Source organism: Globicephala melas, chromosome 8 (genome assembly GCF_963455315.2).
Source record: "Globicephala melas chromosome 8, mGloMel1.2, whole genome shotgun sequence".
Classification (NCBI taxonomy): domain Eukaryota; kingdom Metazoa; phylum Chordata; class Mammalia; order Artiodactyla; family Delphinidae; genus Globicephala; species Globicephala melas.
The window spans coordinates 62,754,245-62,781,359 of record NC_083321.1 but is presented as its reverse complement, the minus strand read 5'-3'; the positions used below and the strand labels follow the sequence as shown (position 1 = coordinate 62,781,359).

The 27,115-nt window shown below is 47.7% G+C and overlaps 1 protein-coding gene across 4 annotated transcripts in view; it reads left to right on the top strand.

Moving 5' to 3' along the window:
* ME3 (malic enzyme 3) overlaps nt 1–27,115 on the top strand; it is a 279,475-nt gene that overhangs the window by 228,334 nt on the left and 24,026 nt on the right. For all 4 annotated transcript variants that reach the window (XM_060303875.1, XM_030835867.2, XM_060303874.2 and 1 more), the window contains one exon: nt 5,617–5,720. In XM_060303875.1, the coding sequence (XP_060159858.1) occupies nt 5,617–5,720 (104 nt within the window). The remainder of the gene's footprint in view (nt 1–5,616; nt 5,721–27,115) is intronic.

The following is a 27,115-nucleotide window of genomic DNA, read 5'->3' as shown; positions in this document are numbered from 1 at the left end:
AACAGGAGAGGGAGGCTCTGCCTTGCAGCTTCCGTCTTACGTGGCAGTGCAGGGAGGGTTGCTGCTGTGAAGGCTTTAGTTTCAGAACAACTAGACCATCTGTGTGTATGTCTCTATAAAAAACTTCTGAGGCAAAAGGAGCTTTAATCAGAGTCAAAGAAAACACCCCTCCAGGTTTCCTGTTGAAGGAAAACATCTGCTATCTGCAGCCCTGAAACTCTGAGTCACTTTCACCTGCCGACACCAAGGAGGTTTGGAAAAATAAATATGTGAGACGTGATCCCAGGAAGGAGGGACATCCCGTGATGAAGTTCCAAAGGACCAGGGGGAGGGAGCCCCGCCCAGTTAGACAGGGCACCTGCTCCGGCCCTCCCTCCCTTGTGTCTGTGTGTGGATTGATTTGTACATCTTGTTTCATATACACACAGCAGAGTCACAGACTGTTCACATTAGATGTCATACTTACTAGATATTATATGTAAATACTTCTCACTCAACCCCCTCGTTTCACATGGGAAAAGGGGCCCCAGGGCAGAAATGGCTTCTGCCAGGTTTGAGTCCAAGCCCAGTGCTTGGCCCACTCTGTGCTAAAGGTTCTGTGGGACAACCCAGGGCTTGGCTTCTCCTGCGGAAGTCTTGAGCCTCAATGGATTTTCCTCTCAAGGAGGTGATGTGAAAGTCTCTGTGGAAATGACTAAAGAGGGGGATGGAGGGGACAGATCATCAACAGAGCCTGGTAGACTGTGCCTTGGGTGTTACTGGTTGCTGAGGCAGCGTGGGATCGCCCACAGAGCTGGGTATGGAAGGGTTCCTTCCACCTGGCAAGACTGTCTTTATCGCAGCTCATAAGTAGTCAGCATTCACCCGTGTTGCCATCGGGCACAGGCTCTCTGTGCACATGTGACCGGTGAAGGGGCCCTTCCTAGGGTCTTTGTAGCTTTTACCCTTGGGCTTAACTGAGCTTCCAGAGAAATACATGGTGGGCATAACTGTCACCCAGAGGGGGAAAGTGCACCATGTCCACACCGTGAGCCCAATCCCATTACCTCCCCAGACCTCCAGATGCTCTCTGAGTAACATCTTCATGTGCCCGTTGCTCTGCAAGATAAATATTTTTCCAGACCAAGAGGTTCGTCTCTCTTCCAGCTTAAACCCAGTGCTCAATGGTACGGCAAGGGAAGACGAGCCAGCCATTTTGCTTTCCATGACGTTTAGTCTGCAAGAGTTTTCACCTTAGAAAGAGCCAGGCACACAGCCGTGGAGGGTCTATTCAACTCCCACAGCAGAGGAGGAAGCCCTGGTTCATTTGCTCTGGATAGAGCCTTAACCTGAAGGCTTACTTAGTGCCAACGGGAGCTTGGCAACTACCTAGCAGAGGGGAAGCAGCAGGCTCAGAGGGGAGGAAGCTGATCCCGCCTGGGAAGACCCCTGCCCTAGAAGCTGCTTCCACCAAATTCGTTTTGTGACCTTAGGCAGTTCATTTAACCTTTCTGGGTCCCCAACACTCATTCGGAGGAAGCCGAACCAAGTGATTTCTAAGACGTCCCTAGTTCTTAATTCAGCATCTCCTTAGCCCAGTCCTAGAATAAACGCAACTCACATCAGTAAACGCTTTTTAATGGCCTGCGATGCGCCGGCACTGTAAACATCACTAGGGAGATGCACATGAATAAGGACCCTTTCCTCAAAGAGCTTGCATGATGCAATAGAGATCATTACTATCCCTATTGGACAGAGAAGTAAAATGAAGCAGGGACAAGTACCCAAAGTCGCAGAGCTAGTTAAGTGGCAGAGCCTGAATTCAAACCCAGGTGTGTCCGATGCCAAAGCCCAGAGCCCCTTCTGATTCTAAAACCACACTGTCCTGAGGGTGCTCCGGGAGAGCATCTGACCAGGGCCACTGGGCCTGGCAATGCCCTTTCCTCTGCGGCACACTGCCTCCCAGCTTCAAGATTCCTTCTGCCTCTCTTGATGGGGTTACCAGATTTAGCAAAGAAAAATACAGGATGCAAGTTAAATTTAAATTTCAGATAAATAGCTAATCATTTTTTAATGTAAGTATGTTCCATGCAAAACTTGGGACATATTTATACTAAATATATATATATATGTGTGTGTATATATATATATATATATATATATATCTCCTATCTGATATCCACATTTAACTGGGTGTCCTGTATTTTGTCTGGCAATACTGCCTTCTGAAAGCTTCTCTTTTTAACATTTATGTGAGGAAGTGCAGGATAGAGGAGGGCTGCCAGGGGAGGGTCCAGGCCAGTTCATAGTCCCACGCCTTGGTGGCAGTCATTCTTATAACCAATCACTCGGTGGGACGCAGGGCAGAATGTGGATTTCTTGTTCCATGTGGTACCAAGACAGTGTGGAAGCTCCACCCTCTGCTGTTTTTGAGAAGTCATTTTCCCTCCTGACAAAGGAAAGCCAGTTGGCTGGAGATGTGGACACGGTCTTTCCCCAGACCCCATTCAGGCTGTCACTGCTCCCCAGCCTGGTCTACAGGACCAGCTGGAACTTCCAGCCACTACTGGACTCTTCCAGGAGGACCAGGGAGGGGGTCAGGAGCCAAACCCACATTCCCTGGTCCCCACAATGTCAAATGATGGGGTGGAAAGGGCGCTGTCATGAGACCCAGTCAAAGCAAGGCTCAGTTTCAGCTTAGATATTTTCTGGCTGTGTGAGTTTGGGCAATTTATTTAAACCCTTGAACAACTCTACCTTCCTCATCTGTAAAATGGGCATGAGAGTATGTAAGACATAAGGATCAAACTACTTTTGATTCAGAAGGAGTGAATTACCTGAAATTTCTGTACAAGTATGAGAAGCTATATTTTCGTGTCACCTCCATATAGAAACTTTCTTCCCAATTTTTTGGAGTGCTTAGTTTTGAAGTATTTCAGACATAAAACATTTTATTATAAATAAAATAAATATTATAAAATATCAGGACTTTTTTTAAAAGCTTCTTATGGTCACCTTTATATCTCAGTATTACCTCATTAGTGTTGACCTTTCATCTTAAGTGCAGATATACTGAGAAATTTTTGGAATATCCTAAAATTCTTCAGTACCACTGGAGAATTGGACCTGCCCCAGAAACCGTGTATGCAGCACTGAGAAATCCACTCTTGGCAGCCTCATGCACTCCTGAACCAATCTGTGACTTGGAAACATTACAGATTATAATTTACCGTGGACCCTTTCACCTCCATAAGAACTAAAAAGTGAATATTTTCTGCAAATGCCAAGAGTTAGACTATTTTTATCATTTATGCATATGCCCTTTGCAGGCTGTTCATATGTGTCAGACAGTTGAAATTGTGATATCTGTGCAATTTTGTATCCTGCTTTTCTCATTTTGAGTAATCTCATACACATTTGTCCAGGTGACTGCATAGTCTTAAAAGCCACCAGTTTCAATGACTGCCTAGTTGTCCATTTAGGTGTTACGTCATCATTTACTTCCTTGATCGCCCTTGGCTGGATGTTTGCTGCCTCTAAGTGACTTTTAGATGATCACTTTGAAAGTGGCCTGTGGAAGGGTAGGCACCATATATGTCCCACTCTCATCCTTTGGTCACACACACACAACTGCCACGGCAGGGTCCTAAACAGTCTCAAGGATGCATAACCCAGGAGGCAAAGAGATTGGGAAAAGAAGTTTAGACCTTACTGTCTTTCTGATGTAGCCGTGTGGCTCCTTGGAGAAAGCCCTAAACCACCTCAGGTTCTGTGGACCCAGAATTGGGGGTGAGGGGTTGAGAAGGCAGGTACTTCCTGGTCTTTTCTGTCCACTATACCTTTGTCCTGCCACCTCCTACAAGGCAATATGGAGCTAGAATGGTGTCCTAAGCAAGAATGAGCCACCTGAGCAGCCTGGCTCAGTGGTTAAGACCATGGGCTCTGGAGCTGGCAGCCGTGAGTTTGAATCCAGATTCTTCCACTTATTAGCCCAAGAAAGAGGCGGCTGTTTAACCTCGCTGTGGCTTCCCCTCCCTCAGCAGTACCTGACACATTAGCAAACGCTGTGAAAGTCAAAGCTGCTGCCATTACTTTACAGCACGTTATGATTCCCAAAGCTCTTTCACGTGTATTATTTCATTTCCTCATCACGATCACCCTGTGCAGCTGGTGCTCTATCCCCATTTGACAGATGAGAAGGAGGCTCTGAGAGGTCACGTAATTTGCCTGAGGTCACACAGCTTGTCAGTGGTGGAGGTGAGACTGGACTCTGAGCCCCTTGAGGGCAGGACCCATGACATCCTTGCCTCTGAATCCTGCAGGAGCAGTCCGGATGGAGATGACGATAACACAAAACCTTGACCCCAAGGAGCTCATCTTTGTGGCGGCGGAGACACAAAAATAGATACTTTCCAAATACCCAAAAACATAAAATTACTTCCTGTTTCTTAAACGCACCAGGGCACCAGATACTTCTTCCTCCTTCTAACTCCAGCCCCCAACCTTTCTTTGTGCCGATTTCTAAGCCTGGAGAGCCCAGCCCACCGGGCAACATCTGCCCATCTTTTAAAGCCTGACCATTTCTTCCGTGTCACCTTCCCCACCCATTCCCCGGCGGGAATTACTCCACTCCTTCTCTGTGCTGCCAGGTGCCGTGCTTTGTGCCGAAGAAATGTCTCTAATCTGTAATAGAGTTTACTTACTCATCAGCCACCTGCATTAGGCCGTGAGCACCTTAGAGGCAGTGACCATCCCTTACCTACAAATTCCCCGACAATCCTGACGGCAGCAGGCGTAGAGGGTCAGTAAATGTGTCATGCACGAATAAGCCCGCTGATTTCTGCATAGGGGTGTGTGTGAGGAGTACAGAGAGGCAGGAGTGGTCATCAGACCAGGGCAGACAGAGAGGATGACCAAACAGCGTGTGAAAGCTGTGACAGAAGAGCTGCAGGAGGTGGAGTGGAGGGGCCACCTAACACAGGCCGGCATTAGGGTGGGCCTCTCTCTTGAATGGAAAGTTCTGGTTGTATCAGTCTATCCTTGTATCCCCAGGGACTAACACAATGCCAGGCACGTGGTAGGTATTCAGTAAGCTTTCACGGAAGGAAAGGAGGGAGGGAGGGAATGTTTTCTAATTTAAGTCCAGGTCAGTGACTTTGGACAAGACCCAGTACCTCAATCCAGATGTCGCCTGGGGTGATTCTCAGCACAGGCTGTTTTATCCCCCAGGGAGACATTTGGCAAAGTCTGCAGATCTTTTTTACTGTCACAACTGGGGGTGCTACTGACTTCAAGTGGGAAGAACCCAGAGACACTGCTAAGTATTCTGTCAATACAATATACGGGTCAAAGAACTGTCCAGGCCAAAACCACAGTACCACTGTTGAGAAACCCTGAAATGAACCCAGAGCTGCGGCCAGAGGTTGGAAGACTGTATCAGAGAGTTCTGCTTGTTCAAAGCATCCTTGATTCCTAAAGTGTGGACCCCTGGGGGTCTACCCTCCATCAGTGGCTTGGCTTCCAGACCCTTCCAGAGACAGCACCTGGGGAGTGGGGAGCAGCCTCCTCCCTCCCACCCTCCTACCCTCCTTCCCGTTAACCCACGACACTTAACGGGACGGATGCTGTCTGTTGCAGGAGCTGCTCAGGGACCCTCTGTACATTGGCCTGAAGCACCGGCGCGTGCGTGGGCAGGAGTACGACGACCTTCTGGACGAGTTCATGCAGGCCGTGACGGACAAGTAAGTGGGTCAGCCTGTCCCCTGTGAAAGAGGCCTGTTAAGAGATAGCATGACTAAGTCAGCATGGGTTTTGCCAGAGATGCATGCTTTTCCGGATGGTCCAAAAATTCCAACTTGACGCTGTGTACTCGGAAATCTCAAAGCCAAATGGGCTTGTTCTCTGGGAGAGTCTTTGGGAGCAGAGAAGGGAGGGGAGGGGATGACGGCTAGTTAAGTATCTGCTGTCCCGGGAGGAAAACCCCGTGGGCCGAGCTCTTCTAGGTTCCTGGCAGGAATAGGGATGCTGTTAGCAGCAGGGGAGAGAAGTGTGCCCTTCTGACGGAATGGCTTGGAAGGCAGCTGGCCACCTTAGTTGTCATTTTCCAGCTCCGAGGACCAGGCAGCATCAATGGGCCACCACAGCAGGCCACACGGGCTGGGCCTGCGAGATTTACGAGGTGTCGTCTCTGCATGGGGGTGCACCACACTGACAGCTCCTGCCGCCCTGGCCTGCCCCATCTGTTTGCCATCATTGCCCCCCGCTTCCCCCGCTGAGGCTGGGATGACATGCTGGCTGTTCTCAAAACAGCCCCCCGCTCTCCCACGCTGAGTCTGACAGGCAAGTCAGTCAAAACTGTCTCAGCATCTCAGCAGGCCTCTGCAGACCCAGCAGGTCCCCTTCTCGCTTGAAAACCTCCAGCCTTTCTTGCTGTCCCAAGAGTGCCCAGGTAGGCAGAGCTGGTCTGGACGTCCTCGGCAAAGTACTTCATTGTCTGAGTTCAGCCACTTGAACCAGAGCGGTGGGCCGGAGAGAGAGCTGCTGTGGCCTCTGCAGCCCAGGAAGCCTCATCTGGGTGGGCTTTGGGGGTGGGCAAACCAACCCCACACTTCCAGGTCATTGACCTTGGGCAGGTTACTAAACTTTAAAGTCTCCTTACCTGGATTCCTTATCTGGGGATAAGAAGGAAGCATTCGATCGTTGTTGTGTTTTTTGTTTTCATTTGTTAGGATGAGGGAAAGTAACACTGAAGTTATATGGGATGGGGATGGTCCTAGAGGAAGGATGAAATTGGTAATGGAGTGTGGGGTGTGGAGGTAGGCAGGCTGGTAAGCAAGTGGCCAAGAATCCAGTGCACACCTGGGAGCTTCGTCTTAGGTGGGAGCACAGAGCCCATCCACACAGAGGGAAGGCCACACTCTAGGCACAGATGCCGGCAGGTGGGTAGATGTTGAGGGGGTGTGCGTGAGAACCCCCTTGGAGGACAAGGTCATCTGCTGAGGGCGAGGATGGGGACAGAGGCTGTGGAGGTTTAAGGTGCAAGAGGTAAGAACTGGCATGTCCAAACTAGGGAACTAGAGGCTGGTTGCTGGCCTCCTGGAGGTTACTGATCATGAATTTAACTTAGGTCAGTTACACCTTTTCTGTGATTTTCTCTAGCCAGTTTCCACTGTCTGGATGCAGGGCAGGAAGAGACAGAGAGTAGGATTTAATCAGGGTTGGGATTTTGCCAGGCAAGAGGGAAAAAGAGAGAGAAAGGAGTTGAGAGTGTATTCAAGGGGATGGTTATAATGATGCAGCATGAGGCCTAGGCCGGGTGAGAAGGGACAGCTAAGGCCCTGCTGGAGAGGAGGGGTGAGGAACAGCGGTATGAGCAATGGACAGTAGGTCCTGATGAGGCCTGAGAATGATTGAGTTGGGTACCAGAGGGAATAAGCTGGAAAGAAAAGAGTAAATCAGAAAGTCAGGGGTTGGAAGCTGAGACTGTGAAGGAAGGGCTGCTATTGAGACACGACCACCAAAACAGCCAATTCGAGGGTCGGCTGCGTGAACCGAGGCGTATCATCTAGAACACGAGAGGTGACTGTCCTGCTTAATTCTCCCCCTTTTAGATCATCCTGAATATGACATTCAGTTCCAGACAAGATACTCTGAGGCTGGTAAATTACCTAAAGTGCCTTTGGAGAACCATAGCCACGGCAGTGACAGGAGCCAAAGGCTCAGACTAGTGGGGAGAAGACATAGGGGCTGCTCTGTGGGTACCAGGGATGCGGTCCTCCCTCCAGAAGTCTGAAAGCTGTTCTTCCAGAGGAGGGACTGGACTTGTTTCTGTATACCCAGCCGGAGAAGAACCCATTGATAGAATGCTAAAGAAGGAGGCTTTCCGCTGAAAGTAAATCCAAGCTATCCCACAGTGCAGGGGACTCTGTGAGAACAAGTTCAAGTTCAGGTTGAGTGGCTTCTGGGGGAAGCCACCGTCACAGGAGAAAACATAAGCGTCAGTTGTCCTTTAAGATGCCTCCCTGCTCCAGTGTTCTCTTCAGACCTCTTAAGATCCCTGCGTGGCTGGCAGGATAGGTTTTATGATTCCCATTTTGTAGAAGAGGAATCTGAGGCTCTGAGAAGCCAAGGAACCTGTCCCAGGTCCCGCAGCTTCCGACAGGACGGCAAATTGACCCTGAGTCTGCTGACTCCAAGGCCAGACTGCTTTCTACAATTACCTGTGGCTGACAAGAGAAGGGAATGAATTTGGCTTTGAGAGCCGGTTCTTTCCTTCCTGTTTCCAGGGCTCATTGCGTATCTAGTGAGTCAGTAGTCATTCCGTGATTCCCCACAGAGAAGCCGTGCTATTCGTGTGAGAAGGTTAAATAAACTAGGATGTAAGAGGCTCTTCAAATCATCATTAAAATCAGTTCACAGACACACTCACAGAGTATGCGTCAGCCAAGAGGAATGTGTCCTTAGGTGGAAAAGACAGGGGTTGACACTCGGTTGTTTTAACTTTCTAATAAGCTAAAGCAGATGTTTCTGTGGATACTGTAGCTGGGGAGTGAGCCAGTGTCCCAGGATCTCTTGGGAATATAGTAGCCCCGTGATAGAATGCCTGGCTGGGGGCAGCGCTGGGTGAGTCAGCAACCCTGAGGCCAAACACGATGTGCTTTAAGAAAGAACCTTGGGAAACGTTGACTCCTGCCTTCAACATCCTGTCTCTTTCCAAATGTCCTGCAAATAAAAGCTCCACCTTCTTGCCCCTGCCTGCTAATCGGGTGTTATCTTAAGATTTTTGGGGCCTGAAAACAAGAGTCGCTGTAGCTCAGTTACTATCCTGGAGTTTGGCCACTGGGGAGAACCCACCGAGGCAAAAGGAATCTCCACGTGCACCTGTGAACCACAGCAGTAAGTGTGTGTGTCCAGCTCAAAGCTAAGACACAGCCTGATGTTCCCGTGGCGAAGACCAGTCATTCCGTGCTTCCTGCTTTCCCTGCCGTGCAGTGGGACCTGGAGCGTTGCCCCTGAGGGATAAGTTTTCCCTGATGGTTTCCACTTATATTTTTCATTTCTATTACTTACAGAAGAATGGATGGGAATGGTTCATTTTAAGATTGCACCTGGAGCCCCAGCTCTGTCTGATGCTTGGCCTGGGCTGGACAGAAGTTTGACGTCAGCGAACTTCAGGCAGGCCATGAGAGGAAGCCACCCCCTTTCTCTAGTTCACCAAACCTAAATATAGAGATTGCTAAGCTCCTGAGATAAGAGTGATAAACAAGAAGGGAGGTAATAGTTTTTTTTAAAACCTGACTTTTAAAAAAAGCATCTGCATTTTAGCTCCAGGAAAATTTCTTTTTGAGTCTCTCCATCTTTCTCTCTGATTTTCTCTCTCTCTCTCTCTCTCTCTCACACACACACACACACACACACACACACACACGCGCGCGCGCACGCACCATCCTACACCAGATTCCTGAGGTTTATGCCATAGTGGAACTGGCATAGTACAATTTCATCACATTCTGGTGGTTAAGGCAAATCAGAGGTGCATACCAGATTCCAAAAGAGGTGATAACACAAGGGTTGAAACACCAGGAGGCATGGTTCATTGGGGAGCCACCAAGGTAACAGATTGTCACACACCATCCAGCCTGGGAGGGGTAAGGAATGGGGCAGCCAGCATTACAGGAGGATGCGCTCTGAAAATGCAAGAAGGGTGGAGAAAACCATAGCATCATGACACGTGGAAACAGGGAGATGTGTCAAATACAACTGATAGTCAGTTATTGAGTATCTGCTGGTATATAAGACGCTGTGTCAGATGTAGGCAGAAATCCACAGAGAAATAAACAGTACAGCTCTCAACGAGCTGTTCATTCAGAGACATTTTTTATCTACCTACTGGAGTTCAGACCCGACCTCTAAGCTTTCTTGGCCTCGGAGTCTCTTTAAGAAGAATTCTAGGGAGAAAACATAAAGTTGGGAGTTATCAGTTCATAGATGGTAGGTAAGGTCAAGGGCATGGTGGGGTTCACCTAGGGAAAGAGAGTAGAGAAAGAAGAGAGAATGGCTCACCACCGTTTTTGGAACCATGCCCTGTGAATAACTGCAACTTAAAGTGCTCAACAAAATTTAGGATTAGACTAGGATGTTGTTGGTAGAAATGGCAAGGAGGGTAAAAGGTTTGGTTCCTCGTACCAGCTCTGATTGCTAGGATCCTAAGGCCTCTCTAGGTGCAACAGGAGATGATGATTGATTAGCAATGTCTGCCCTGCAGGGGAGTGAAGCGTGGCAGCATATGTGCCATGCTTTAGCCATCCTGGATCTGTGAAGAGCCTATGGCCTAAGCATCTGCAACTTCATGAGCCCTCACCCTCACCGGTCCTCCTGCAACTTCTACAGTCAGCAGAAACTCAGAGGCCAAAGGAACCTGAAGGCTGAAGATTTCTCATAGCTAGGTGTTCAGGATATTTCAAGAGCTACACCAAGCCTGTCTGTTGGGTCCACATGAAACTGCATCTCCTTCTGAGTTACAGAAACAGGCAGGAATATGCTCCCAGGGGTACACTCCACCCTCACGCCCACCCCAGTCCACTCTGGAACAAAGCAGTGGATCAAATAAGCATAAGCATATGAGTACGGACCTGTGGTTCCCAAACATGGCTGGTATTGGGCTCCTCTGGGGAGTTATCAAGAATATAGACTCCAGCCTCCTGTGCCATAGTAGGCCTGGACTGAGGCCTGGGCATCTCTGCTTTTGAAGCTTTCTTGATGCTTCTGTTAGAGCCACACAAAGGTTGAGATCTAAAAAGCTCAGATGGACTACATTCCCAGTAGAGGCATGTTTTGAGCAGCCCCAGCTCCCCCTACTTTCAGAGTCAGACTGGAGCCTGAGGCAAGGGTTAAGGACCAATACACATCATATACAATTGATAGTCAGTATTGAGAGGCTTTCCACACATCTTCCCACTGGGGACCTGCATGAAGAAAGGCCCAGCACCTTCTCTGGGCTCACCCTCCCAGGCAGTCTATCTTGACAACACACCTGCAGCTCTAACAGTTTCCTTCTGGTCTGAAAACCCCCCAAGCCGGGCTGTGCCTGCTGCTTCTGCTGGTGTCCCCTTCGCCCTGGAGGAACTTGAACTGCTTTCAGGCCTGACGTGATTGCATTTCCACATATGGGGAAAGCACACACACGCACATCTGGGCACCCCTTCCCAGAAGACTTGTCATGGGGAGGAATCAGGCCCACCTTTCCCCACCAGCTAGGTGCAAGCTCAAGCCTGATCCCCTGGCCTCAAGCCTTGACTCTGTGAGGGCTGACGAGCGTGGAAGAGGGAGATGGCAAATGCATTGGAAGGTAAAGGCAGTCATGACTGCCTCATTCAGGGGGTTTCTTACAAAGTGCTTCCCCTGGAAATACAGAAAGTCACATCACCCTCCCAACAAATTTATTTATTTATTTATTTATTTATTTATTTTGGAATTTGACTTTTCAAACTCGTTCCATGAGGGAATATATTTTTCTGGCAAAGAGACAGGAGCAGCAGGTACTGCATCAAGTGTTCCTGGGAACTGAGCTTTATTTCACCACTGAGGTGAGAAAACTCATTCTAGAAGCTCCAAGAAAGCTAAGAGCAGCACAAATAAACAATATATCTAGTCATGCTTTTCCAGGGCTTTTGAGTAAGGACTACGTGCCCAGCACTCTACTAAGCCCTGTAATGAGATTCAAAGAAATAAGACATGCCCTGTGTCCTCATGAATCTTACAGACCTTCCCAAAAGACAACATTTTGAACAGGAACTAATTAGAGAAGTGTTAAGTACTCAACTGTTTGGTGTTGACTTTCAGTTCAGTGGAAATTCAGAGAAAGAAGCAATCAGGGATCACTGGGAAGAGATGGAAAGTAAACAGATTCAGGGCCAAATGTGATTAAGCAACAGGAGAAAGCACATTCCATATGGATGATACATCATGAGAAAAGCAAGGACACAGCAAAGGCAAGGACAAGGCAAGGAGTACGCAAAAGACTCTGGAAGACTGGTCCCACTAGAGGTGAATGTTTATTGGTTCCAAAAAAGGTTAAGTAGCAATAGAGCAGGCTATGTGATGGGCCTCGAAACCCAGGCAGAAGGTTGCGATTAGTAGAGCTCAAAAGTGGGAAGGGCTTCAGTTATCTAATCCAGTGGTTTTAAACCAAGTTTCCCCGAACCCCAGGCATTTACAGAGGTGCATCAGGAGTGCTAGAAATGAATATTTTCCACCAACCATACAAGATTGAAACCACTTGAAGGAAAACATCATTGTTTTTAATCGCTTTCTGTGTCAGGGTTCTGCTCAAGATTTCATTAGTTAAAAAATTCTTCTACTAAAAATGTTTGAAAACTATCAATCCACACAAAACCTTATTTGGGACTTGATTCAGAGAACAATAGGGAGCCATGGTAGGTTCTTGAACAACAAAGTATTGAAATTGACAGGACGTGGGAGAAGATTAGAACAGCAGCCATAGCAATGCCCCAACTCAAATTCTGCCCTCCCCAGAGAGGTCTGCCCTGACCAGCCTGTCCTGAAACTCTCTTGCTGTTTGTAGTCGTAGCATAATTTATTGGCTGTATAATTCATTTGCTAATTAATCATGCACTGCATCACGGCATCTTTTCTATAATGGTCTAGAGCTTTTCTTTAAAGCTTTTTTGGTCTTTTAACTTTTCATCGTCAGAGCAGAGACTGGGCAAAGATGTGTCTGGACTATTGTAGAGAGGTTCAAGTATCAGCCTGGCCCAGACTAGATGGACTTTGAAGAACATTCCTTCCTCAGGTCCTGTAACTCTGTAACATCTCTACCAGACTGGTAGTTCCTGGGGGGCAGGGAGCATGATTTTACTCATGGTGGACCCACCGTAAATAGTAAGGGTGGGAGTTGGATGGTTGGTTGGTTGGTTGGGTTGGTTGGCTGAGGGATTGAAAGCCTTCACCAGGCTAGCTATCAGTTAGAATGGACTGAAGGTTATGAATTTGATGGCATCTGAGGATGCTCAGAGGAAGGAATGTTGAGACCCATTCTAGCTTGTCTGGCCTCTGAAAAAACAGATCAGTTTCCCAGTCTCAGCCTGACGTGGCTAATTGTTGACAGTCCAGCTCCTACGTGTTCCCATCAGAATAGGAGCCAGATGCTGCAAAATGACAGTCTCTCGTGCCTGTGAAGACTCTATCTTGGGTCACAGAAAGGGCTGGAAGGCTGTAGAAAAAACACAAACCAGCACCCAACTCTCCAGGACCTATTTGTTTGCATCGTGACCAAGCAGACTGAATAATTGAGAGGCCAAAATGTGATGGGGGAAGTTCACTAACTGGGGAGATGGATTCAGATGCCAGCTGGCTGTTTGCATTTCATTTTTCCCCAAGAGGCAGAGTAGGAACAAAATCATGCCCAGACCTGAAAGTTTCATATTACAGCAGAGGAGAGGGAGGGATAGAAGGGTTTTTCCCCCTGATTTTTCTCAATGGATTAATAGTAATAATAATAACAACTCTCTTTTACTTAATTGCCTGCTATGCACAGACTCTAATATAAGCGCATCATACAGCATTAATTCACTTAATTCTCACAGCAACCCTCTGGGGTGGGTACTATTATTAGCTTCATTTTAAGGGATGAGGAAACTGAAGCTTATAAGGTGTAAGTAACCCCCCTAAGAACGAGAACCCTATTAAGACCCCACCCACTAGCAACAGTTGTTAGAAGCACAAACTCTAGAGCTACACTGCCTGAGTTTGAACCTCTCATCTGCCACTTATTTTTTTTTTAACATCTTTATTGGGGTATAATTGCTTTACAATGGTGTGTTAGTTTCTGCTTTATAACAAAGTGAATCAGTTATACATATACATACGTTCCCGTATCTCTTCCCTCTTGTGTCTCCCTCCCTCCCACCCTCCCTATCCCACCCCTCCAGGTGGTCACAAAGCACCGAGCTGATCTCCCTGTGCTATGCGGCTGCTTCCCACTAGCTATCTATTTTACGTTTGGTAGTGTATATATGTCCATGCCTCTCTCTGGCTTTGTCACAGCTCACCCTTCCTCCTCCCCATATCCTCAAGTCCGTTCTCCAGTATCACCTGCCACTTATTAACAAGCTATTTAATTTTCTGTGCCTCGGTGTCCTCATTTCCAAGATACATTTTTAATATTTAACTTGTAGATTGTTTCTGCTAAATAAATGAGACAATCCATGTAAGATGCTTACCATTATACCTGAGTAAGAGTAAACATGAATGTTTGCTATTATTAATAATAATAATAACTTAGGCAGTTTCCAAAGCCACTGTCGTTTAAGCAGTGCTTTAGTACTGCCTCCATTCATGCAATCAGTTAACTTAGCCATTAATATATTCATCTTTTCCTTCCATAGTTCCCCACTCATCCATCCCTGCCATTCCAATAATAGCGTCCTTCTCTTACTCAATTCTTCTTCCCTGGTGCTAATCTGAAGAAATAAAAAGAACCGTTCTGGAAGCACTGGGTGTGATCCATCTCCATGTTCAGATCCCGGGTTTGTACAATTAGTAAATGTTTGGTCCTTGCCCTCTACACCTATTCAGTTAAATTCTGCCCACCACCACCCTCCCCCAAGTGGAGAGGCAGTGTGTGTATCCATGCGGGGGGGAGATCTCATATTTTCTGTAGTTGTTTCAGATGAGCGTTATTTGGGCCTTACAGACCCGCCGTTCTGAGAGCTAAGAAGCTAATTTCCCAAGTGAAGCAATGAGTATAAAAGTGTCCCCTACCAGTGACATGGCTGGAGAACCTGGCAGAGGGAAAACTAACACTCCTCTATAGGGTCACTCCCACAACCCATGCCGTGTGGAATTCCTTGAAGGGAAAAGCAATTCCCCAATGAAAATAAATTCATGATTCACAGTAACCCACATAGAAACAGTCCACAATGTGGGAAAATCAGAAACTAATAGAAGAATTAGAACCCCAAGGAAAAGGAATATTCTGAGAGAGACTATAAAGTGGTTATACTTAGATGTATTAAAGAGCTATTTTTTATAAGAATGAAGTAATAAGGAAAGTACCTAACACTTAAAAAAAAAAAGTAGCAGGCAGACTTGAAAAAGAAACAGATAAAACTTCTGAAAATGAAAAACAGAGTCATGGACATTCAGCAGAGTTTACTAATGTTAGCTCAAGACACCGTCAGAAAACCCAGATCCTTAAAAATCACTGCCTGCAGGCATTTCAGAGACCCTCCAGTCCTACTGTTGGTGATCCAGAAAGAACCGGGACACCAGGTGTTTTAATCAGGAAAGATTTCTCTGAGCTGCTTGTGAGAAAGAGCATTTCTCTCAAGGGAAAGACAGGATGGATAAGACCGCAGCCCCCAAATCCAAGCCGCATCGTTCCACGCCAGAGAGGATGTAGCAATTCCAGGCAACCCCATGGTACATTTACTCTCATTTTCTCTTTGCCTCTCTTTCTCTGTCTCACTCATTCATACACACATACTATGCAGTCTCTTCTTATTCTACTGCATTCATTTTATTAGGCTCAAGCACATTGTTTTTTAATGTGCTTGAGCCTGTTAAAATGGAGAAAAAATCCTAAAAGCGAACGATTCTGTCAAGGTAAGTTACGTAAAGAAAACATGTCTGGATGTATATATACCACGCCGTTAACAGTGATTACAGTTAAGGCTTGAGATGGCTGGGATTTTTGCTTTCCAAGCCAGTCATTCCTATAATGTTTGATTGTTTGTGTGCAGGCATTTCTTTTGTAATTAGAAAAAAAAAATGGATTTTTAAAAATAATGAGTTAGGCAGTGGTTCTTTCCCGGAGGCAGTTCCTTGCGTTTTTTTTTACACCCACTAAAGATACGAAGAAGCAAGCAAGCATCCCAGGCTTCACCCTCTGGTGAACTGAGTACTGGTCTAACCTAGGCTCCTACAGACAATAAAGTAACTCACATCCATCAGCTCATGTAATACTCACAATAATCCTATTAAGTAGATAGTTATTGTCCCATCCCACTGAAATATAAGTTCCAGGGAGAGATCTTTGTCTCTTCTGTTCACTGCTGTATCTCAAGCGCTCAGAACAATGCCTAATGGCAGCGTGGATTCTCAATAAACATGTATTGAATGAATGCACACTTTACAGATGAAACGGAGGCACAGAGAGCTTAGGGATCTTGTCCCAGGTCACACCATTAGCAGTGGTGGAGCCAGGCTTTGAACTCAGGTGGTCTAACTCCAGAACCCACCTTCTAACTTGAATACTCTATTTCTTTTCTTCTACATGAAAGAAAAGACAGTCCAACATACTCCAGACACCTTTTTGATGCAGCAGGCAAGGAGAACAAATGGGAGGAAGGTCTTATGGAAACTAGTCTACTTCACATACTCACGTCTCCTCTCTCCAGCTTGTTCTAGGGCAGGGTTAGTGACCCACCAGTCCTCACCGTTAGGGAGGCTATGGAGGGGCCAGCCATCAACTCCCATTTTCAAAACTCTCTAGCCCTTCTCAGCGAGGGACGCATCCTCTTTTTTATTTTTATTGAAGTGTAATTGACATGTATCATTGTGTAAGTTTAAGGTGTACAACGTGTCGATTTGACACATTAATTTTTTTAATAGATCTTTATTGGTGTATAATTGCTTCACAATACCGTGTTAGTTTCTGTTGCACAACAAAGCGAATCAGCCATATTCGTACACATGTCCCCATATCTCCTCCTTCTTGAGCCTCCCTCCCACCCTCCCTATCCCACCCCTCTCGGTCATCGCAAGCACCGAGCTGATCCCCCTGTGCTGCGCTGCTGCTTCCCACCAGCCAGCTATTTTACATTCGGTAGTATATATATGTTGATGCTACTCTCACTTCGCCCCAGCTTCGCCCTCCCAGCCCCATGTCATCAAGTCCATTCTCTATGTCTACCTCTTTATTCCTGCCCTGCTACTAGGTTCATCAGTACCATTTTTTTTTTTAAGATTCCATATACATTCGTTAGCATACGGTACACATTAATATAGTGCAATATGATTACCACCACCGCGTTAGCTAAGCCTTCTATCACATCACATAGTTATCGTTTCCTTTTTTTGTGGTGGGAAAATTCTCCAGCACCTGAGTCAGTTGGCACTTGGTTCTTCCTTCTTAACTGCCTAACAGTGGTCCAGTTGCCCCATCATTCACCAGAGCTGGGCGCCCCCTGCAGGCCTCTCCACAAACTGCAAACCCAGCCAGTGTTACCGAGCCCCGGGGGAAAAGCTGAGACTCATTGGCTCCAAGCTTCTCCTGGTGGTTTTAAACAATACAAACAAAGGAAAAGCCCTAAGCTTATGGCATCCAGACTACAAGGCAAGTTTCAATATTTTATTTTAATTTTGAAAGATTGTAAAGAGTGTAACCATTAGCTCTAAATCTTGATTGTAATGTTTCACAGGAGCGTTCACACGCTGAGTCCCTCTCAGCAGGGACAGTCACTGCTCAGTATTTTCATATACACTGAATTTTAGGAATGCCTTTTGCCGTTCAACCTGTGTCTTACTTTATTTTCCCACCTGGCCCTCCCTAGAACTGTAACACACATCTTAGAATACCTGAACAAGAAACAACCTGCTCATTGATCCAACTCCATCACTTTATTGGTGGGGAAACTGAGACCCAGAAAGAAAGTTCTTTCCCCGGAGTCAGATAATGATAAAAAGCAGTGGGAAATTAAGGGGAACTTATCCAGTTGTTTGCTCCCATTCACATAGTTCATGAAATCTCTTCCAAGTTTCCATTTAGCCTGTATTTATCATATGCTTTCTCTGGGCCCCAGAGTGTGGCCAAAACAAAAAGACCTAGAGTTCAGTTGAGTTCAGACCTAGAGTTCAACTGTCCTAGAGTTCAGTTCTCCCTTGAGCTTGTAATATGGACACATAAAATAATCAGAAAATAGTTCAAGGCAGCATTCAGTTATTCTTTTATCTATTTATTCTTGTATTCACCCATACTTGAATTCATTCAATGGACAGATGTTTATTGAACGTAGCAATAAGTCAGAAATAGACTTTGCTCTCAAGAAGCTTATAATTGACTGGGAAAAATTAAAATATGTTTAAATAATTACTGCTGAGTTTGTGTAGATTTAATGTCTACTTAGTTAATGGCCCTGCCTGCAGCGTCAGTCAAGGCTGATGGGAGAATACAGTGGTCAAAGGCCTGGGGCATTTAGTTGGAGTTCAAAGTCATGGCCTTCTTCCCAGGAAAGAGCTAGCAATTCACTTTTACAAAGAACCTACTCTGTGCTGGGTGCTTTACTTTTAATTATCACAGCAACCCTTAGGGATAAATAAACTGAGGTTCAGAAAGGTTAAGTAAACTTGTCCCAAATCACCCAGTTAGAAATGGAAGAGTCTGGGCTCACCCCAAATCCACCTGACTTCAAAATCAGAGGTGCTTTCCTACAGCCTCTGCTGCCTGCTCTCCCAGCCTAGCTGGAAACCCTTCCCTGCCTGCGGCCTCATTTGTGTTGATTCCTCGGGGTAAAGGAAAGGGGCTGAGCTATTGTGATACAAAGATACTTTGCAGCAGTGGCCTCTAGAAGAGGATAGTGGGGCTTCCAGGGGACCGGGAGTCACGTGGGCTGTGTGTGACCGGTCACCCCTGTCGAAGGACTGTGCTCTGGCAGGCATTCATTCACGCTCCCATTTGTTCACCAATGCTGGCTGAGCTGGGCAAGCACAGGGCCTTGGGCATACGGCAGCAGGTTTGTTTGGGCTTCTAACTTGGGTGTCTGAAGCGGATTTGTCCAGAGCAGGGGGCAGGAGAGGGGGTCCGTTAAAACTTCTTCTTCAGCTGTTGTGCCCCATGTGGTGAGTGAGACACCTCCCCTGCCCTCAAGGACCCTGCCTAGTGCCTGTTTTGACCTCGTCTGTCCCCTAACCTGGCTTAGTCTTTCCTTTCTTCCCCTCCCTGACTTTGACTCACTTTGGTCCTGAAAGGCCACAAACACAGACTGCGATTTCCAACCTTATTGTCTTTCACCTGAATGTCAACATTCAAGGTGGAAGTTAGCCAGTTGCACGAGGGAGGGACAGTTTAGATGCTTAGGGAGTCCAAGGTACAATTGTATGACACACTGTATGGTACAAATACTACAGTAGTACACCTGAACAGAGAGATCAGAATAGACCAAACTAATGAGAGAACATCAGTCACCTCATTAAAACTAAAACGTACAACCTGTGGGCAGATCAGAGCTGGTGTGAATGCCAACGCCGCAGGTCAGCCAGTGGGTTGGAGGCTAGGAAAAGTGCCCAGGCTTTAAGAGCAGAAGGTTGGGGTGTGAGCTGCTGTGACCTAGAGGAAAAACTCAGTACTGGCCTCTGACCTTTGAGAGGTCGAGAGGTCAGCAGATCAGCCACCATCCTCTTCCCAGCACTGGGATTTCTGGCGCCATTTGCGTGTTTGCCCAGGAAGTCAGACAAATGGGGAAATTGAGGAGGAAATACAAACTGTTCCTGGAGTGTTTTCTGTCTGGCCTGGGATTGCCGTCAGAGCAGTGACTGAGGAACGGCCACATTATTCTGGTACTTTTGCTTAGAAGTTCCTGCTTCCTTTGACTGTCTTTTGACACGATGGGAGTTTTCCCCCATTAGGCCGGAATGGCAGCCACAGGAGCCCGCCAGTCTGGCTACCACAGCCGGCACACCAGGGGAATCTCCCAGTGTGGGACCTGGGAAGGGAAGGGCCTCAGCGGTCCATACACCACGTCCACCGTGGCTGGAATCCTTTCCACAGCCTCAATGCCAAGTGAAGTTCTGGGGACCCTGGAATCACTTCCAGGGACAGCGTCTTCCATCCAGCGTTCGAGATCTCTGCCTTATGTGGCACAGAAATCTCTGTCCTGATTTCCGCCTGTTGGCTCTGCTTTTCTCTTAAGGCCGCATAAGATCAGTCTACCCTAATTCCCTGTCCACAGAACGGTCCTGCGTGTCTTTGAAGATAAGCATTATGCCTCATTCCACTGAGATTTCTTTTTCAGGCACAATATTCCCGCTTTCCCCAATCCATGGTTTCCAGTTTCCTCACCTACAGAAGAGTTTCCCTGTCATCCTTGTGAGTCCCTTCCCAAGCACCCCTCCCGCCCCCCGCAGAGTGAGTCACTCCCTCTACATATGTGTGGTGTGAAGGCTGCACATCTGTCCCTCCACTAGGCTGTGACGTCCCAGAAGGAGGAACCATGTCTTCTTCACATTCCAACTGGACTTTGGCTCCTGTCTGCTCCCATCTCCCTAAGACCTCGAGCCCCCATCATCACTCCTCGCATCTCCCCTCCTTACTGGCTTCTCTATCTCATACACACACCTCCCATCAAAAATGCATCCATCCTCCAGTCCCACGTCCACCACCAGCTGTCTCCCTACCCTTGTTTCATAGCCAAGCCTCTTCTTTAACCCCCCGCAGAACGGTTCCCTCCCCACGACTCCACCGGAAGTGCTCTGGCAGAGTTCACGAGTGATCTTCTGACCATCACTTCCCCGCCCCCCGCCAACACTTCCAGATCCCTGTTTCTGTTGACATCTCCGCAGCATCTGACACTGCCCACAGCCTGTCATGCGGCTCCTGTGGCAGCTGCCACCGTCCACCTCGCCGGTCCCCCTGCTGACTTTCCTTCTCTAGACTCTCTTCCTCCGCCCCTTGCTGCCCCCTGGACGCAGGTGTGTGCGAGGTCTGTCCTTGGCCTTGCTCCCTGCTCGGTGCACACGCTCTGCCTGAGACCCTCACAATACTCTGAACTCCCCGTTCCTCTCTGCTGAGCCTCATGTAGCATCTGCTCTTCGTGAACACGTCCACTTGGACGTGCCAGCACCTCAGACTCAGCACGGGCCAAGCCTGTCTTGCGGAGCGAGGTTATCTGTCCCTCCCGGTCCCCAGCCTTGGCGACCAACAGATGCCGCCACCCCCATCCCGGGCTCCTCCTCGTTCAGCTTCCATGTCCTGCACGTGATTAAATCCTGCCCTTAAGAACAATCGCCTCCGTGGACTCAGTGCCTACGCCGTGCCAGGCTTTTTACGTACATTATCTCATTTAATTCTCACAGCAGGACTGCAAGAGAGGTATTATCATCCCGCTGTCTTATCAGCAAAGACTGAAATTTGGATTAAATAACTCGCCTGGGGTCACACGTTTAGTAAGTGATGGCTCCAGACCTGCGCAGCCCCAAAGCTCCCTCCACTGCCCACCCTCTGCCTTCACATCTGTCACCCCACCCTCCTCTCATTCGTGGTTCCTGTTGCCTCGTCCCAGCACTTCACGGTCTCTCACCGGGGCTCCGTGCCTCCAGGATGTCCTCCCAGCTAGTCCATCCCATCACCCACTCTGCTGCAGAATGGACGTCCTAAAACACAGGCCACTTTCCTGCCCGAAGCCTCTCGGTGGGTCCCCATCGTCCCCCGACTGTGTAGGCTCTTTTACACAGGCATGTAAAGGGGTGGCCCCTGAAATCCGCCTAGCCTCAGCTCTCCCCACATCTCCCCTTCTTCACCCCTCTCCCAGCTCTGGTTATTTTCCTGCAGCTCCAGGAAGGCCCCCCCATTCTCATTCCAGATGCATGTGCTGTTCCCTCTGCCTGAGGTGCCCTTCTCCCTCCCCCCCACCCCCCCACCTGCACAGTCTGCCCCTGAACCTCTGCTCTCCCTCAGGCCGAGCCTCGGTCTCCTGCTCTGTGGAGCCCTCAGTTTCTCTCCCAGAAGAGCTGATTGCCCCCTTGGAGGCCTCCCACATGCCTAGGACATACCTTCATTATTACCCTTGTCACAGTATGTTGCACCTGCTTTTTTTATTTTCCTGTGTCCCTGTCAGACTTGAAATTCTTGAACTTGCCTTTGTAATCTAGCAGGGAAGACAGTCCCTTGTTCACAGTGGACACTTAGAAATGTTTGCTGCATTGAACGTTTATATCATACCTAGGAGAGTTCCTGGCACAAAGGGGAGACCCTGCCCGATACATTTCTTTAATAATTAAAACAGAAATGTCAATAAATAATTGTGATGCAATGTGATGTATCCTAACAGAGATACGCCCAGAGTAGCAAGGCAGCCCAGGAAAGAGAAGAATTACTGTTACCCTGGGTAAGGAAATCGATGGGTCAGGGAAGCCTTCCTAGAAGACATGACATTTCAGCAGGGCCTTACCGTTTAAGTAGGAGTTGGCCAGGGTAAAATGAGGCCCTCTGGGCACCTGAGCAAAGACATGGAGCAGTGCAAGGGCCCACAGTGGTTGGGAAGCAGCAAGATACGCCCAGGGCGACGGAAGACATGAGAAGGGGGTGAGCATTAAGGTTGGGGCCAAAGTGAACGCCATCTAAGGAGTCTAAACACAACCCCAAAGGCAGTGGGAGCGCTGTAAGGATTTTAAGAAAAGAAATTGCACAGATCTGTGTTTAGAAAGATACAGTGGATGGATTGGGGGAAGGGAAATAAAGCTGGAGGAGGTGAGATCCGTTATTACAGGATCCTGGCCAGAAGTAACAATTGCAGGAATCCCAGGGAGAGATGGCCTCGCCCTGAGTCCACCCAGCCCCTGCAAAGTTCTTTCTGCAGAGAGCTGTGTCTGTCAAACTGTGCTCATATAAACGGAGAGGGTGGGACACAGAAGGGTGAGGTCTCTAGTCAAATAAGTTTAGAAAATGCTGAGTTAAACAGACTTCTTAATGCAGGACTTTTCAGAATCTTTCATACACATTGTATATGTTATATGAACATTCAGAGTTTCCCAAATGGTTTGAGCCATGGGACCTCTTTCTGAGAGCATCTCAAGGGACTAGAGTTTAATGGAATGTGTAAAATAAAAACAAAGACCTAGAGCTTTCGGGATTCTTTCAGCTCTAATTCCTGGAAGGACAAAATAAACAAAAGAAATAGTTTTCCACTGGGTGTAACTGATGTCCTCACCATGCACTCTGCTGGGGGGTCTTGTGTGTGTGTGTGTGTGTGTTTTGTTAGGGGCATGGAGTGGGCTGCCATGGAAATGAGTGGTAGGTTTTAGTCATTCTGTTTGGAGGCAGGCTGAGCAAATTCACCTGCTCTTCCCAGGTGCCCTGTGTTTGTTCAGGCCTGAAAGAGGTCAGACCCACGTGTTTGAAAGAATGGCAGGTCCTGACCTTCAGAACAAAGAAACCAGGTCTACAGCCCATGGAATGTTCTGGTCTCACCACATCTCTCACGCAGCCTTTGGTCAGCTTGCTGGGGGGAAGGGCAGAGCAACCATCTCAGAATCTCTTTACCCTGGGGAGGCTGCATCCCAGGTGGCAGGTACCCGGCTCCGTCGTCACATTGTCACACACAGCTCCCTAGGGCTCCCAGGCACAAGTCGCCATTTTCAGGCTTCCTCTTGCCTGAGGGCTGGAGGAAGAAGCCTTTTAACATCCACCCATCGGCCTTGCGGCTTTAAGTGAGCCCCGGCCTTAGAACGCCTTCTATGGCAGCGCCAAGGCCATTTCCCATCCGAGTCCCCAGGGTGGAGGAGTCTGGGCAGCTCCGTGTGCGGCCTGGGAAGGCGCATCTTTCTCCATTGCAGGAATTCTTCCCTGAGAAGCAGCAGATATTCCTCAGCCCCTGCCAGGAGTTCAGGGTGAAGAGTTCAAAAGTGCAGAAGGGGACAAACAGGAGCCGCCCGGGTGAGGGGCAGCTTCTGGCAGGATGGAAGGTCAGCGATGAACTGCCGGCACTGAAGTCAGGAAATGGCCCAGAGCCCTGAGTAGGGGGCCTGAGCGGGGCCCCTCTGGAGGGGCTGCTGCTCCAGCCGTACGACCTGGACAGTGGCCGCCTCCGCCCTGCTCACTCAGCCGGTCTGCTCTGGGTCAGCTCAAGGAGGACTCGAAAATACTGATGTTCCTGTCATACGTTGCTCTTACCAGGAACGGTCAGACCTCCCTACTTTGGACTTACATCTCAGTGACGCTCCTAGTGTATCTATTCCAACCCTACGTTAAGGAGCTCCTGCTTCTCCCGCGAGGCTCTCAGATCAGGAACTAAGACCCAGAGAGAAAGGGGACTCACCCAAGACTCAGAGCTTATATCAGAGACAGAAGGAGAATACGATTTTCCTGTCCCCCAGTTCAGCGTTTTCTTCACCACGTGGCACTGTTTTTCTCGTTGGAGAAAGAAACCTAACTTTAACATCTACTTCACTTTATGTTTTACAAAATCATATTGCTGTTAAAACTAAACTAAGTTCTGTCATCAGATAGAGCTGGATTCAGATTCCAGCTCCACCCCTTTCCAACTGCAGGAGAATAAATAACCCCGGGGGCAAATAACTGAACGTCCTGTAGCTCAGGATTCCTTCTCTGCAATGGCACCTACCTACTTCATAAGGTCATGGGAAGATTAGTTGAGATAATTCATGCAAAGGACTCAGCCTGATGCCCAGCACCGTCGATAACCATTAGCTGTTTTCGTTACTGTTATCATTGGTAGAAGTATTTTCATGAATATGTAAGGCAGTTATAATTAACATTTAAATTGGTGTTATGATGAAAGTCCAGCATCCTGTATTTGGATATACATGGATGAATTGAGAAAAGGTTTTTTGTAACCTAAGCTTTTAAAATTTTCATTTTGAAATTTTTTTTGTTCTTAATTGGCTTTTAATTAGTTTAACAAGTTGGCAGGAAAACTCACACTAAAATTCCACCCACTCCTTCATGTACCCAGCTCTTCCTAAAACATTTCCTGAACAACTACAGTATGGGTTTATCATGGGTGCTCAGTAGATGCTTTTGGATAGATGGATGGACAGGCAGATGGATGGGCAGAGGGAATGGACGGATGATGGATGGATGGATGGATGATGCAAATAGAGCAACTGAAGTAACCAGCCTTGGTTCAGACTGGATAGTTAGTGGTGTGGTTCCGTGAAAAGCCATAAGTCAGGAGCCAAGGGACCAGGAAAAAGTGGTAAAGGACCCAAAGGTCTCCCTGGAGATGAAGAAGAGGTATAGTGGAAGTAAGGGAGGTGGAAGGAGAGGCTGTGGTCAGAGACTGAAACGCACAGTGTGAAATTTTAGTAGGAGCGGCTCCTGGTGACGAAAGGTCCAGGGAGCAGCCATGGGGAGGGCATCCAAGGTGGGTAGGGGTCCTGGAGGTCGTTAAATACAAGGAGGTCAAGAAACTCTGAGCCTAGGTTATTGGATGGCAGATGCACATAGCCTTTTATCCAATTCCAAGTTAGGATTAAAGTGACTTGAATGAATGAGATTTTACTCTGTAGCTCATCAAATTCCTCCCTGGGAAGGTTCTCTTACGTGAAACTGAATTTGCAATGAAAGAATAATAGTGCACTGAACAAAGGTATTTATTTATAATCCCTGCCTTATTTTTTAACCTAAGAGTGGTGTTGCTTAAAGGTCAAGTGTGTGTGTGTGTGTGTGTGTGTGTGTGTGTGTGTGTGTGTATGTAAGAGACAGAGAGTGAGAGAAAGGAGAAACGACGTGCATCACATTGTTTTGTCGCCTGACCTTTTCAGCATTTTAGCTCCAGGCCAGTGCGGGAGCAACACTGAGAGTCTTGTGAGGATTCTATATATCAAAAGGTCACCGACAACCAAAGACATTCTGTTCCTCCCTCCCCATCCAAATACTTGAAATTCACACCCTGAACAAAAATTCACAGTAAATGTTGGTTTGGTGAACATAGCATTATAATTGTGCACTGAAGGGTTTTTTTTTTTGTTTTTTTTTAAACCATTTCTATTCGTTGTACAAGGAGAAGAGGGCTGGATGGTGGGTCAGGAGACACTGCAAGCTCCCTACCACTACCCCCACCAGCACTTGCTCTGTGACTGGGAATAAGAACTGTGGCCAGGATGACACGTGTTTAGCACTTTACAATTTAAAGATCACCCCCAGCTTTTAATCCTCACCACAGCCGCAAAGTTGGCCAGGCAAATATTATGCCCATTGGCAGATGGAAAACTGAGGCGGAACAGAGAAGTGAAGTGATACTCGGTTGCAGTGGCAGAGACAGGTCAGGCCCATGAGCCTCCTGACCCAAGCCCAGAGCTCAGCACTGGACGGAGGCAAGTTGCTGCCTCTCCATTTCGGGCCCTGTGACATGAACCTGTCTCCAAATCCCCCCACCGACAGCTCCAACTGGAAGGACCATGGTAGGAGCAAATATTTGCCTGCCCACTGGCATTTCTACTGTACTTTTTCTGCTTCCTCCCTTTTCTGGTGGTGCGTTTCCTTTTACAACAAACCTCTGTAAACAGTTTCTGAGAATTACTGAGCTATGTTTGTAATGCAGATGTACTCAGGGAGTATGTAAAGTAATCATTTTAACAAAAGGAATAGATATTTAAAATTTAATACTAACTACGGGAAAAGTGCCCATTGTGTAAAACATAGTTTATCTTTGGATTCAATGGTTGTCTTTGGTTTTACAAAGTAGTTTGTACTTTCAGTATTTTCTACATAATATAGTCAAATGCAGAGCAGTTGCAATGCATCCAAAAAATGGGTACGTTTTCTGAAAAGAAAAAAAGGATATGCCATGCATAAAATTCAGAGGTTGGAAAAAAATGTGTTCTGGGCCACTTCAGTGCTACTCACCCCCTCACAGCCACCAGCCTCATCAGACAGATGCCCCGACAGCACAGGAAGCCCACCACATGTGGGCCCCAGCCACTTTTTCCAACAAGGTCGTACGTCTTTCTTTCCACAGCTGGTCCCAAGCTGGTCCCAGGCCTCCAGTTCACACAGTTGGGAATGGCAGGCACTTCTCTCTACCACATGCCCAGACACTCTGTGCTGATCCATCAGGGCATTTTTTTCTCAATGAACATGACCACAGATACTGTTGGTCACAAATTGGTCCATGAGATGAAATCCTTTTTCTGCCCATGGATTAAGTAATTTTTAATAATTCACATCACACTTGCTTTCAGAAAGACTCCAATAAGAGACAAAGTACAGGGCTTCCCTGGTGGCACAGTGGTTGAGAGTCCACCTGCCGATGCAAGCGACGCGGGTTCGTGCCCCGGTCCGGGAAGATCCCACATGCCGCGGAGCGGCTGGGCCCGTGAGCCATGGCCGCTGAGCCTGCCTGTCCGGAGCCTGTGCTCCGCAATGGGAGAGGCCTCAACA